Genomic DNA, 12,282 nt, shown 5'->3' with positions numbered 1-12,282 from the left:
GCCACTGCACGGTCAAGTGATCGATCGAGCTCTGAGGTTCAGTCTTGCAGCAGTTGTGAACTGATCTGAAGTGTCATTTGGTCCGAAGAAAAAGGTGATGGCTTATTATAATCTTGTTTCTGAACTTGATCAAAATGACATGCCAAGCTACTGATGATAGGATTTTATATCTTGCCCATATGGTTTATGTGATTGTGTATTTTCATTGTTGTTAAATTTTTAAATTGGTGAGATGTGCAATGTAACCTGTTGAGAAATTGTTATTTGTGCTAGAACAGAGCACAGCACAGCACACAATCAAGCGACTCACTAGCTTATACAAGCGGAAGCAAGTTGTTACCCGAACAGCATTTCCCAAGTGTAAAAAAAGTCAGCAGTATTCTTGTGCACATTAGATTACAAGCGGAAGAGTTTTACACCTGAAAAACAATATGTAACTCCCAAACATGCCTATTTTAACCAATTTTTTTACTTTATATTATTATTTATGCTTATAAATTTATGATTATTGGATAGTACAATTGCTTACGAATCTAATCGTGTCAATTTTATATTATGATAGTAAAAAATTGTTAGCCAAATTATTGATCAAAGTTTTTAGAGTTTGACTCTTGATATGCATGTGCACCTGCTTATAAAAGAGAAAATTCCTTCATTGCCATTGAAAACTATAACAATCCCTTCGTTGCCATTCAAAATTACATGTTTCCTTCATTGCCATCAGTTTTAGATTTTCCATTCCCTCGTTGCCACCGCTGTTACATAGGCGTCACGGCGTGACTTCGCTCCTATACCCGACGTCCGGACACCATCCGATGGTTAAAAAAAAAGTACCTCTCTGTTGTCGGCATCCGGCAATCTGGCCTTTGGAGCTCCCGCGCCATCACCGCCCTCCCGCTCTGCTGCACACCGCACGACACGCCGTCTCTCTCTCTCCACGACGTCCTTGCGCGGTCGTGCATTCGGGCAGCGGAGCTGACCGGCCGGCGGCCTGCATCCGATGCGGTCTGGTGCGCGCGTCGCGTGCGCAGCGCGGTTGCAGCGGCGGCGCGGCTCTGCACGAGCCGGCAGCGGCGGCCTGGGCAAGGCCGCGGCGGCGGTGGCGGAGCGGTGCGCCCCGAATCCATACCTTCCAAATCCAAGATTCTGTCTGCCCATGCTTCCTGCTGCGACGGGTGGAGCGCAGAGAGCTTTCCGCCGCCGCTAGTGCGCACATCGGCAGCTGCTGGATCTACATGACGATGCCGGAGCCGCATGCAGATGCCTTAGAAACCCGAAACCTGAAATAGAAACTAAGAATCCCTCAGAACCAGCACTAGAAGCAGTGACAACACATGCAAGCCAAGTTCACAACGTATTATCAACAAGCATGCAGACTGAACGCAAGAGAATTAACTAAGTTGAAAGATAAACAGATATCTGAAACTGAAACTCTTTAAATGTTTTCTTAACTCTGAATACGAAGTGTGACCTAACATTGAACTCTGAATGTCAGTCTGCCAGCAGTGTTACTGAGTGAAGTTCAGAAGCTTTGTTCTTGCAAATATGAGAGAGACTGGCTGCTGAACAGGATGGGTTCAGTTTCAAATGAAGCTGAATTCAGAACCTGGTGCAATTCTGAATACAAACTAATTCTGTACCAAATTTACAGTGGTTGACTAAACTTTGAAACCTTATAATTTTTCAAAGCATTAAGATTTTATCCTAGGTCTCCAAATCAATGTACTAGAGCACTGACCCAGGAACAAAAGTTGCTAAGACCGGTCTAATTGTTTATGCCGAATCAAGAGAGATTAAGACGGGAACTGAGCAAGTTTGAACTGGACTCGTGTTCAGTTAGCCGTCGCCATCCACACAACTAGGACCCGGCGCTTGGACACTGCAGCTGTTGGTCCGCGCTTGCTGGAGCCACGACCGCCGCTCGCATGCTGCTGGCGCTGCCGTCTCTATTCCCCGATGTGCGTCGTGGTCGTGCCGCGGCGTGCGTCGCGCAGCGCAATCCGCTCCAGCCACAGGTAGCCGAGCGGGGTGTATCCGGGTGGCGTGGCGCGCGAAGAGGAGGGAGGGAGCTCGCGCGGCGCTGCTGCTCGTCCATCCGTCCGAGTCCGAGGGCATACGAGGTTCCCGCTGCCCACATCCAGCATCTCCAACCTGCATCAGAAGAGGCGAGAAAAAGAAATTCATTAGCTTGCTGTCCGATTCAAGCTTCTGTGAGAGGGGGGCGAGCACCGGATCTGCTGCTTTAGTGTGGTGAGAGACCGAGAGGAGAGACAAAATGAGATTCAAATGAATTTGAAACAAGGAAGGCGGGAATTTTGTTTACATATAGAGTGGATAAGACTCTACTATAAGAATATTCCGTCGCCGCTGCCGGAAGGTATGGATTCAGGGCGCACCGCGCCGCCGCCGCCGCCGCGGCCTTGCCCGGGCCGCCGCGGCCGGCTGGTCTGAGCCGCGCCGCCGCTGCAACTGCGCTGTGCACGCGATGCGGGCACCAGACCGCAACGGACGCAGGCCGCCGGCCGGTCAGCGCCGCCGCCCAAATGCACGACCGCGCAAGGACGCCGTGGAGAGAGAGCGACGGCGTGATGTGTGGTGTGCACCGGAGCGGGAGGGCGGTGATGGCGCGTGGCGCGGGAGGTCCAAGGGTTACGGCCAGATGCTAGATGCCAAGAATACTTTTTGAACTGTCGGATGGTGTCTGGACGTTGTATGGGAGCTAAGTCACGCCGTGACTCGTCTCTAACAGCAGTGGCAACGAGGGAACCAAAAATATAAAACTGATGGCAATGAAGGAAACATGTGATTTTAAATGGCAACCAAGGAATTATTATAGTTTTCAATGGCAATGAAGGAATTTTCTCCTTATAAAAAGGGAAGGGAGGTAGTATTTATCAAGGAGTTCCTATAAATCACATGGATTTATATTTTTTTAAAGATAATATAGGAAAAATACTTTCGGCTTTTTTTTTGCGCTGAAAAGATACTTTCGACTTCAGCCTCCTAATAATTGAGATTTGAGAAGACTTTGCGGCCAAGCGAATGGCTCATTGGTGGGGTTTGCTTAGTGAAGCACCCACTGACTAGCTTCAAGGCCTGCTCGACGTGGATTTTGCACCGGGGCTTTTTTCCATTTTCTTTGCAGCCTCAAGCGCAGATGTTCTATAATAGTCAAGGTGTCATGTGTCTTTAGGTGTAGATGTAGGCCTAGCTTGTGCAAAGTGTGTGTGCGCGTGTGTGATGTGGTTTGTTCTTAAGTTCAGATACTACAACTTGTACTTGAAGTATTACCTCTAAGGGAGGATAATTAGCTAGGTCGGTTAATATTAGGTTCTAGTCCTATTAACTATAAGCTAGCAAACTAGACTAGAAAGGTAAAACACACAAGTAAATGTAGAAATGTAAATAAGTTAGAGACAAACTCGTTCACTACAATGTTTTCCCGAGGTACTGGAAATGTTACACTTTCCACTAATCTTCATTGGAGCCCCTTGCAAGGACCACGCTCTGCGGTCGGGTAATTCCGCAAATAGCTCATAGGGCTTCCCAAGACGCACGTGGGTCTCACATAGGGCTTCCCAACACACATGTGGGTCTTCACCAAGCATCTCATAGACGTTTCTCCGCCATCTCCACTAGGTGAGTTTTGGCCAAAACGTCAATAGCCTCACGTCCCTCATGCACCACCAACAACCACTCCACAAACTCGATTGGAGGGTCTCACAAGACTTACAAGCCATGAGGAGTACAACACTTAATACGAGCAAGCACCAATAGCAAGGAGGTATAAGAACCTCACTCAACACTAGACCTCGACCTAGAGCAAGCTCTGATGCGGCCTCAAACTAGCCTAAGAACTAACGCTAGCAGTTTTCTAATCACCTAATCTTCTCATAAGCGCATATGGTCTCTAGCTCACAAATCTATGAGCCTCAACTCAACTATAGTTTCCTCAAGCTCCATCACACTCCAAATAGCCAACCAAAGGGATATATATAGCCCCACAAGCATCAACTAGCTGTTGAGAGCTCGGGTTGCGAAAGTAGGGTGCACCGGATAGCTCCGGTGACCACACTAGAGAAGTCCGGTGCCCTCTGTGCATGTTTAGTGGAAGCGCAACCCTCTCTTGATTGAAACTCTAGTGCATTTTCTGCTACACCCATTGGAGAAATCTGGTGCACTGTTATTCCCTTCATAATAAGTAGCACATAAGCTCTAGTACGTGCTTTATTCGGTGCATGCACCAGAGAGCTCAGGTGCTCTCTTCTGCTTCCTCCACCATGCCAGTGTTGCAAATCTTCCGTGATCACTTCGGTGACCATATCGAAGTATGCCATTGCTGCTTCCTCTGCCTCCGACTGTTCCCACCGTGAAACTCTAGTGACACCATTGGAGAGCTTTGGTGCTCCTGATCTGAGTGCATTTCTTCACGTCCAATTTTCACTTGGATTAACTTGTATGATGATATCTTTAGCTTCTTGCTTGTCTAATAGGGTCTTCAATGCTACCCTTTGATCTTCATTTGATTTGTTGATTCTTGATCCTCACCGTAGCCTAGCTCAAGTTGTCTTTGCATCCTTAGGGATAGTGTACCTTCTATACTAGCAAAAATTGTTAGTCCTAGGTCTTTGCTATAGGGTCTACGATTTTTACGATCTCCTCCTTTTTGGTGATCGATGACAACACAACCAAACTTAAACTACTTGCTTGTATGCAATACAAGAGCACGATCATATGATGTTAAAAGAAATATGCATGATGCTAAAGAAATCTGTACCTTGTTCTTATCATTTTTACAATTGTCCCCTTTTATGCCGTTATTATGGATATAAGCCTCCCCATTACTCCACAATCCACTTTTGGTAATTTTGGTATTTATTGTTGATTTGGTTCACGTCTTCCCCCCCTTTGAAACAAAAAAAAAAGATATTAGTGTGACAAGGCAGGGGAAATTATAATGATCCTTTAGGTGTGAATGGGATCTGTTCATGCTCATTGTTCTTGGCCTAAAGTTTTTGTTCTTGCCCTCTGTTCTAATCACACAAACGTAGGATTTTGACATGGGTGGATCGCAGGTTTACAACATGAATATGGTCCCTAAGTATTAATTGATGAATTTATGTGATTAAGGCCACAATGTTACAACTCAAGGTGGGCATTCGGTCAGGACCGAAAATTCGGTTCGGTCTCTTCGGGTTTTAAAAAGTTCGGTCTTTGCAAATCGAGAACCGAAATTAGCATGAAAAAAGTCGGTCCCCCAGATGTCACATTTCTTGTGGAACAATAATGAGGAGAGTCACAAGTACCACCTAGCCAATTGGCAGTTGGTGGCGCAAAAGAAAGAAGTGGGGGGCTTTGGTATACCTGACATGAGAGAAATCTGAATCTCTCTTTACTTAGCTCTTGGATTTTTAGATATGGTCTCCAATCTGAGTCTATTTGGGTTAGGATTGTTGACTACAAATATAATACCAACAGTCCGAACTTCTTATGCAGTAATAATACTGCAGCTTCTCCCTTCTGGAAAGGGGTTATGTGGGCTCTTCAAGCAGCTAGAATGGGAATCAAGTGGTTAGTAGGAAATGGGAGAAGAGTTAGATTTTGAGAGGACAATTGGTTTGGTAACTCAAGCCTAGCTATTCAATTCTGGCCGTCGTATGTCATTAATGAACAGCAAGGCAAAACTATAGATCAGGTTTGGGATGGTCAAGTCTTAAGACTGGCTTTTAGACGTACTGTGTCGGAGTACTTAATGAATATGTGGTATGATCTATTAAGTATAGTGGAGAACCTAGATCATTTGGAGCTTTAGCTCTAATGGTAGATTTTCTGTCCAATCTCTTTATGCTGTGATAAACAACAGAGGTGTTGTTCCAATTTATGTTTCAGCTGTGTCGAAGTTAAAAGTTCCACCGAGGCTGCAGATTTTCCTTTGGTTATTAGCAAAAAATAAGATTTTAACTAGGGACAATCTGTCAAAAAGAAGGGAAGTCTCTGATAAAACCTGACTTTTCTATAACGAGTTGGAGTCTGTAACTCATTTATTTTTTGACTGCTGTGTAGCTAAAAGAACCTGGCTAGTGATTGCTGAGATTTAAAATGTGAGATGCGATTGGAATTTTGAATTCCTAGCTACTTTTTGGTTAGCTAATAAGAAACATGCTTTCACTAACATTTTCAGTTCGGCTGTGATCTGGTGTATTTGGAACCTTCGTAACAAGTTATGTTTTCAGGGGCTTACATGGACAGGGGAAAAAATGGTGTTGATTGGGATTGCAAGGATTCTGAGACGGTGGAGGCCGCTGTACGAGCAAGATCTGGGAAACATGGTGGACGCGGCGATCCAGGTGCTGGAGAACAACGCAAATCAACCACCAAGAATATGCTGGCATGGGGAAATGAGTTCAAGGTTGGAGACGTCGGCTTTTCAGTCTTCGGAACAGAACTCCGCCGTTGTGATCCAGCCTGATGATACGTCTCATTCTGTTAATGGGCATACTGCTGCGGAAGACGCTTTAGGCCTCGTTTAGCTTTTTGCTGCTTGTAAACTGTGGCGGGCGCGCCGTTACGCTGTGCTGAATGCTCTGAATTGCTTTATGCCAATAAAGCAGGGGAAACCTTTATTATTCTTTAAAAAAAAAGGTCGGTCCCCCAGCCTTAGTTACAACCACCGTCTTCCGTTCCAGGACGCGGAAATGCTACTGCCCACAACTCGGCAAGATACGGTCTCGTCGGCTCACCTTGCTCGCACGTTCCGCAGGTAGCACTCGCGCGCGAGCGGAATTTCACGCCAGTTCACGTCCGGTGCGTTGGGTTGGGTTGGGTTGGCGTTCCACCGCGGCTCCCTAGCTCTGCCGACGCGGCTGCTCCTGCTTGCCATCCCGTAGACCCGGACTCGGCCGGTCTTCTGCTCCAAAATCAAATCATCACTGTGACCAAAACAGGCGATCCAATCACTCGCGAAAAGCCACACCAGCTTTGCCTTGAGCCTACAAGGAATATATACACAAAGACCTGACACGGTCCGGGCCTCTATGCATGCCCAAGAGAGGAGGTTTCGCCGGCCTGGTGCTGTGAACGCGGTATCGAAGCAGGCAAGAAACACGTTCCGCGAATAAGCAATAAACCAAGGATAGCAACGGGTAGGTCATGGTGATTCAATAAATAATGGACCCAATCGAGCAAGAAGGATGCAGCTCAACTCCGAAATGCTAGATAAACACTGCAGCCAGGTCGTAAAATCAGAAGAAAACAGAGAAAATCAAGTAGTAGTATACATATACCTATAAAGCACCAATGGCCTTGTTCGACTTGCTGAATCTTGGCTAAAACTGGCTGAAAAATACTGTTCTGGCTGAATTGTTGTGAGAGAAAAACATTGTTCTGACTGAAAAAACAAACCGAACAAACCGAATATGGGGTAAGCCGAATAGAGTCAATATCTCCGCTTCATAATATGGTCGGTTAATTAAAATTTCAGCCGAACTTTATAGCCAGTTCCAAAATATAAGTTTGGTTGAAATAGATTATGGATTATTATGAACAACTTGCCAATAAAGTCGTCTCTCTCTACTTAACAAATCGATATATATACTAATGTTACCAAGGATTGGTCAAGGTTAATTGATAATAAATACCATGGGATCCATCAGCCAACAAAAGGGCCTTAAATTTAACCTAACAAAATGGCTAACCTTACATGGCAGAGTACCACCTAAACTCTCAATGGATGACACTGTCGATCAGTATCATAAACATAACCTTTTTAAGGGCTGAGATTTCTCTTAGGTCTCGTTTGGATGCATTTGTATTCACTTCAATCCATATGTATTGGAGTGGAATGGAATGAAATTAAGTTTAATTCCACTCCAATCCACTTCAACCCATGTGGATTGGGATGAATACATGCGCATCTAAACAAGCCCTTAAGAAAGGTCTAGATGGACGGGGTGTGCAGCGGCAATATGTCAAGATTGCTATCCACAAGGTACACAAAGAGAAAAAAAATATTTACATTTCACAGCCTACACTAGCAAATGCATATGATGTCTTGAACATAGACAAAATCTCCAATATGCAATTTGACGACTTCTTTTTATCTGAAAATAATGACAGTGAGGAAGTAATTAACCGAAACTACTCATTATTGGAAACATATTTTCTATAGCCCGATCCAAATAATCCATCTTAAATCCATGGACAGTTTCAATGTCTTAGATTTTTTAAAACATCCTGCATTAAACATATGAAAAAATATTTGTTTTGAAAACTCCTAAATACTCTAACAATCCTATTGCCCAATACCCGTTCCATTTTAAATTGTAAGTCTTTTTGTTTCCTCCTAAATTAAACTTCTCTAACTTTGATCAAAACCTTTTAGAGATGTTGATTTTATAAACCAAATAATTGCACTATCAATGAGTATTTTAAGTTTGATTTAATAAAACCCTTGGGGTAGACGGGATGGAGTAGTATGTTCATGTGTACGACTAGCATTTTTGTGCGGCAGTGTGGCGCGTCGTTATTAGAATAGTCGGAACCATCACCATTAGCTTGGTCTTAAATTCACCAGCAGGATCGCAGCTCCAAAACACACACAAAACTAGCTCCTCCCTCCTCCCTCCTCCCTTCCCCCATTGACCAACCAACGAGGCGGCAGCAAAGTCTTCTGTCCACCATGGCCACCAAACAGGGCGGCGGCAACGGGGGAAACCAGCGCTGCTGCTGCTGCGGGTTCCTCTTCACCGTCGGCCTCTTCGTGCTCATCTACTGGGCCATCTTCCAGCCCCACCACATCCGCGCCACCGTCGAGTCCGCCACCCTCTCCAACCTCACCGTCTCCAACTCCAACGCCTCCTCGGTTGCTGAGGTCTCCTACAACCTCGCCGTCAACCTCAACCTCTACAACCCCAGCGTCCGCGTCAACATCTACTACGACACCATCGACGCCAAGCTCCGCTTCCACGACGCTGTCCTCGGCCCGGCAGCCAACGGCACCTCCCCCTCCGAGTTCTACCAGCGCAGAAAGACCAGCGACGGCGTGAAGCTGGAGTTCGACTACGGGAGGCCGGGCGTCGGCGTCGGCGTCGCGGCCGACGTCGCCGGGGAGCTGCAGAAGGAGATGAGTAGAGGTGTGCCCGTGCGCCTGGAGCTGGACGTGGACGTGCGGGTCAGGTACGTGTTCAGAATCTTCAAGCTGCGGCAGAAGCCGAGGATATGGTGCTCGCTTAGCATTCCGGTGAAGGCGGAAGGTCCGGGCCCCGCCGTCGGTGGCGCTGTTGCCTCCGGCGAGCGGTGCAAGGTCAAGTACTGAACTACTGATGTCGAATGTTGGGATTCTGACATTATGTCATTTTTGGAACGCGTGTGCAGTGTGCTGCTTCAATTTCTTGTTCAGAGATTAGTGAGCCATTATCATGTTATTACTAGTTCGTGCAATGGTTGCTATTATTTGGCCTTGTGGGGCCCACAACTAATCTTGAACCATTCTAGATAGAATATTGGATTGGTCATTCGTCTGGGAGTTGTAACGCTTCTGTTTCGCACAATATAAAAAAGAACATGCTATTACTACCAAGGTTTTAAATCTTCGGCTAAAGGTATTTAGCGGATGACATCTAAAACAGCTATAGTGGAGGCTAAATGGGGCTATAGCGGGCTCTATATGTAGCAGCTAAGTTGTACGTAAACACAAACAGCTATAGCCGGATAAGCGACGGCTATAAACCCTAAACCCTATACAAAGTTCACCACCGTCTGTTGCAAACACCCCTTCACCGATGGTTTTTGCCGCCGTTAGTGAAAATCATTGTTGATAACCACGGGTTTCGAACCATCGGTGACCTTGTTCATCACCGCCAGACCAGCATTCGATTCGGCGGTGCTGCCGTCACTATTACAGAATGGACTTGTTGTCTCGGGCGGTAACAGCCTTTAGTCCCGGTTACCGCGCCGGGACAATGATCCCGGGACTAAAGGTGGAACCTTCAGTCCCGGGTCATCGAGACGGGACTAAAGAGGGACCCGGTTGGTAACACCAACCGGGACTAAAGGCCCTCCAGCCGAGCGAACCTGGCGCACCCTTTAGTCCCGGTTGGTAACACCAACCGGGACTAATGGTTCACCCTTTAGTCCCGGTTGGTAACCCCAACCGGGACTAAAGGTTCCTTTTCTTTTTCTTTTTTTTTGTTTAATTTGTTTTCAGTTCAGTTACACGTATTTGTTTAATATATAATATGTTTTTATGTACGTATTCTACGCTGCTAATATAAATACACGCATGCGTATAATTACATCTAATTCTCATCTTGAGCATTATTATATTCGAATAAAGTATGAAACTATATATTATATATATATATATATATATGTATATATACAACACTTTCATAATCTTGTTCTCGAAAATAACGATATCAATAAACATTTAATTTACATCATTTATTCCTTAAGATCAAAGTAGAACTCGTCGTTGGGATTTAGCACTTTTTCTAGAAGATATCCTGCTATTGACTCTTGAACTGCTTTCAGATGGTCTTTTTGCATGACCCTTCGTTTCAACCATTCAGTCTTGCATTTGAAATAAAAGGAAAAGTATTAATACACATATATGTATATATATTCATTTAAAAATAAATAAAAATTGATATATACGTACTCTGAGGACATCTTCAGGAGTTCTTCTTATGTGCGCAGTGATAAATTCACAAACGTAGTATCCACACAAGTTATTACCTGGTTCCTGCCGCAAACACCACTGTACGAGAAGAAGATTATTCTCATCATCTCACACGTAAATTGAAGTACGATATAGTAATTAAACACATGGGGAAGTGTATATAGTACAACATACTGGTATTTCAACTACATTAAGTGGTGCCTTGCAATCCTTGCGATGTTGCCGAATAAACTCTTTCCAAACCCTGTGCGACCAATAATGTACGATCGTTAATAAATTATGGCAAAGTCTATTCAATAATAGTTGTGCGCGAGAGATCAAAATTACCCCTGGATAATGTCTATCATATCTTGGTATAGTGCCCGCTCTTTTCTCAACGAGTCAAAGATTAGTAACCGACTTGAGTTTAACTCAATGACAATGAGTATCCAGTGAAAACTGCATTGGTTTATACACACACGTACATGCATATAAGTTGTATTGATATTACATAAAATGTGTAGACTACATTATTATTAACACTTACTCAAAGTTGTACGGGAAAAGTATTGTTGTCTTGTCGTGCTGCTTCACGAAGAACATCATGATATTCTCCTGTGCTTCAGATACCCATCGCTCCTTGACAATAATACCGGTTTTGAATACGATATAAGGATCAATGAAGCCAACACTGGTGTCTTGTATTCTTTGGAGCTCTGACATCTAGAATCTGTATATAAATATAAGTTACATGTGAGGATAATTATATACACGTACGCATGGAAGTGAGTTTATTAAATAAAAGTAAGAATCACTTACAAACAAAAGGAGCTAATGATTGATTTGTCCAGAGCGTCCATGTGGTATAGTTGATGCAATTCTTCGAAACTAATATGTAAGATGTCATCGCCACGGAAGTAATGATGGTCTCTAAATCTGACAAAGATCCACTGCTCACCCCTGCCACACGCCTGCATGTACCACTTGTTGAGCAAGTACATTTGCGTACCCAATTCATTCAGAGCCGCAGGGTTGTACAGACTTTTGCCATATTTATAAGTCTTCCAGGTATCAACTTCCAGGTTCTGGATTGGAGCTTTGCCCGTCAATTGATCCAAGGTTAAACCAGTATCTTGAAAAAAAGCATTAAGGGCTTGAACCGACACTTCTCCAAAGTTCTCTGGTCGATAGACTTCTATGTTGGAACCATATTGATTAGCAACAACAAGATTTTGCATTGGTTGCTTCTGTTGTCCGAGCTGTAGGACATCCTTCCCTGATGCTCTTTTCCTTTTCTTATCTGCATCATGTGACTTCACGAGGGAGCGGTCATAGTCTGATAGTGGTGAAGGCTTACGAAGTTCAATCATCTTTTTTCTTGTGAGCATCGACCTTCTGCCTCAGCACCTCTCGTGGTAGGTAAAAGTACGGCTTCTCCTTAAGCTTCGCTTGACTCTTCTTTTTGGTATCTATAAAAAAATCTTTCACTTTTTTGTCTTCTTCAGCTGCTATTTGCTCATCAGTTTTTTTAGAAAGTATTTCTTGAGAAATAACTCTTTTTCTCGGGGTCTTCTTTGCCGCCGGGACCTTAGACGTCTTTGTAGTGCGTCGCTGTGGAGGGGGTG

The 12,282-nt window shown here is 44.6% G+C and overlaps 1 protein-coding gene across 1 annotated transcript; it reads left to right on the top strand.

The window, feature by feature from the left end:
• Positions 1-8,578: 8,578 nt before the first annotated feature.
• Positions 8,579-9,420, top strand: LOC136509250 (NDR1/HIN1-like protein 3). Its single transcript, XM_066504073.1, has one exon. The coding sequence runs from the start codon at positions 8,678-8,680 to the stop codon at positions 9,311-9,313; it is 636 nt and encodes a 211-aa protein (XP_066360170.1). The 5' UTR covers positions 8,579-8,677; the 3' UTR covers positions 9,314-9,420.
• Positions 9,421-12,282: the final 2,862 nt, after the last annotated feature.

Source organism: Miscanthus floridulus, chromosome 15 (genome assembly GCF_019320115.1).
Source record: "Miscanthus floridulus cultivar M001 chromosome 15, ASM1932011v1, whole genome shotgun sequence".
Classification (NCBI taxonomy): Eukaryota; Viridiplantae; Streptophyta; class Magnoliopsida; order Poales; family Poaceae; genus Miscanthus; species Miscanthus floridulus.
This window is presented reverse-complemented; position numbering and strand designations above follow the sequence as displayed.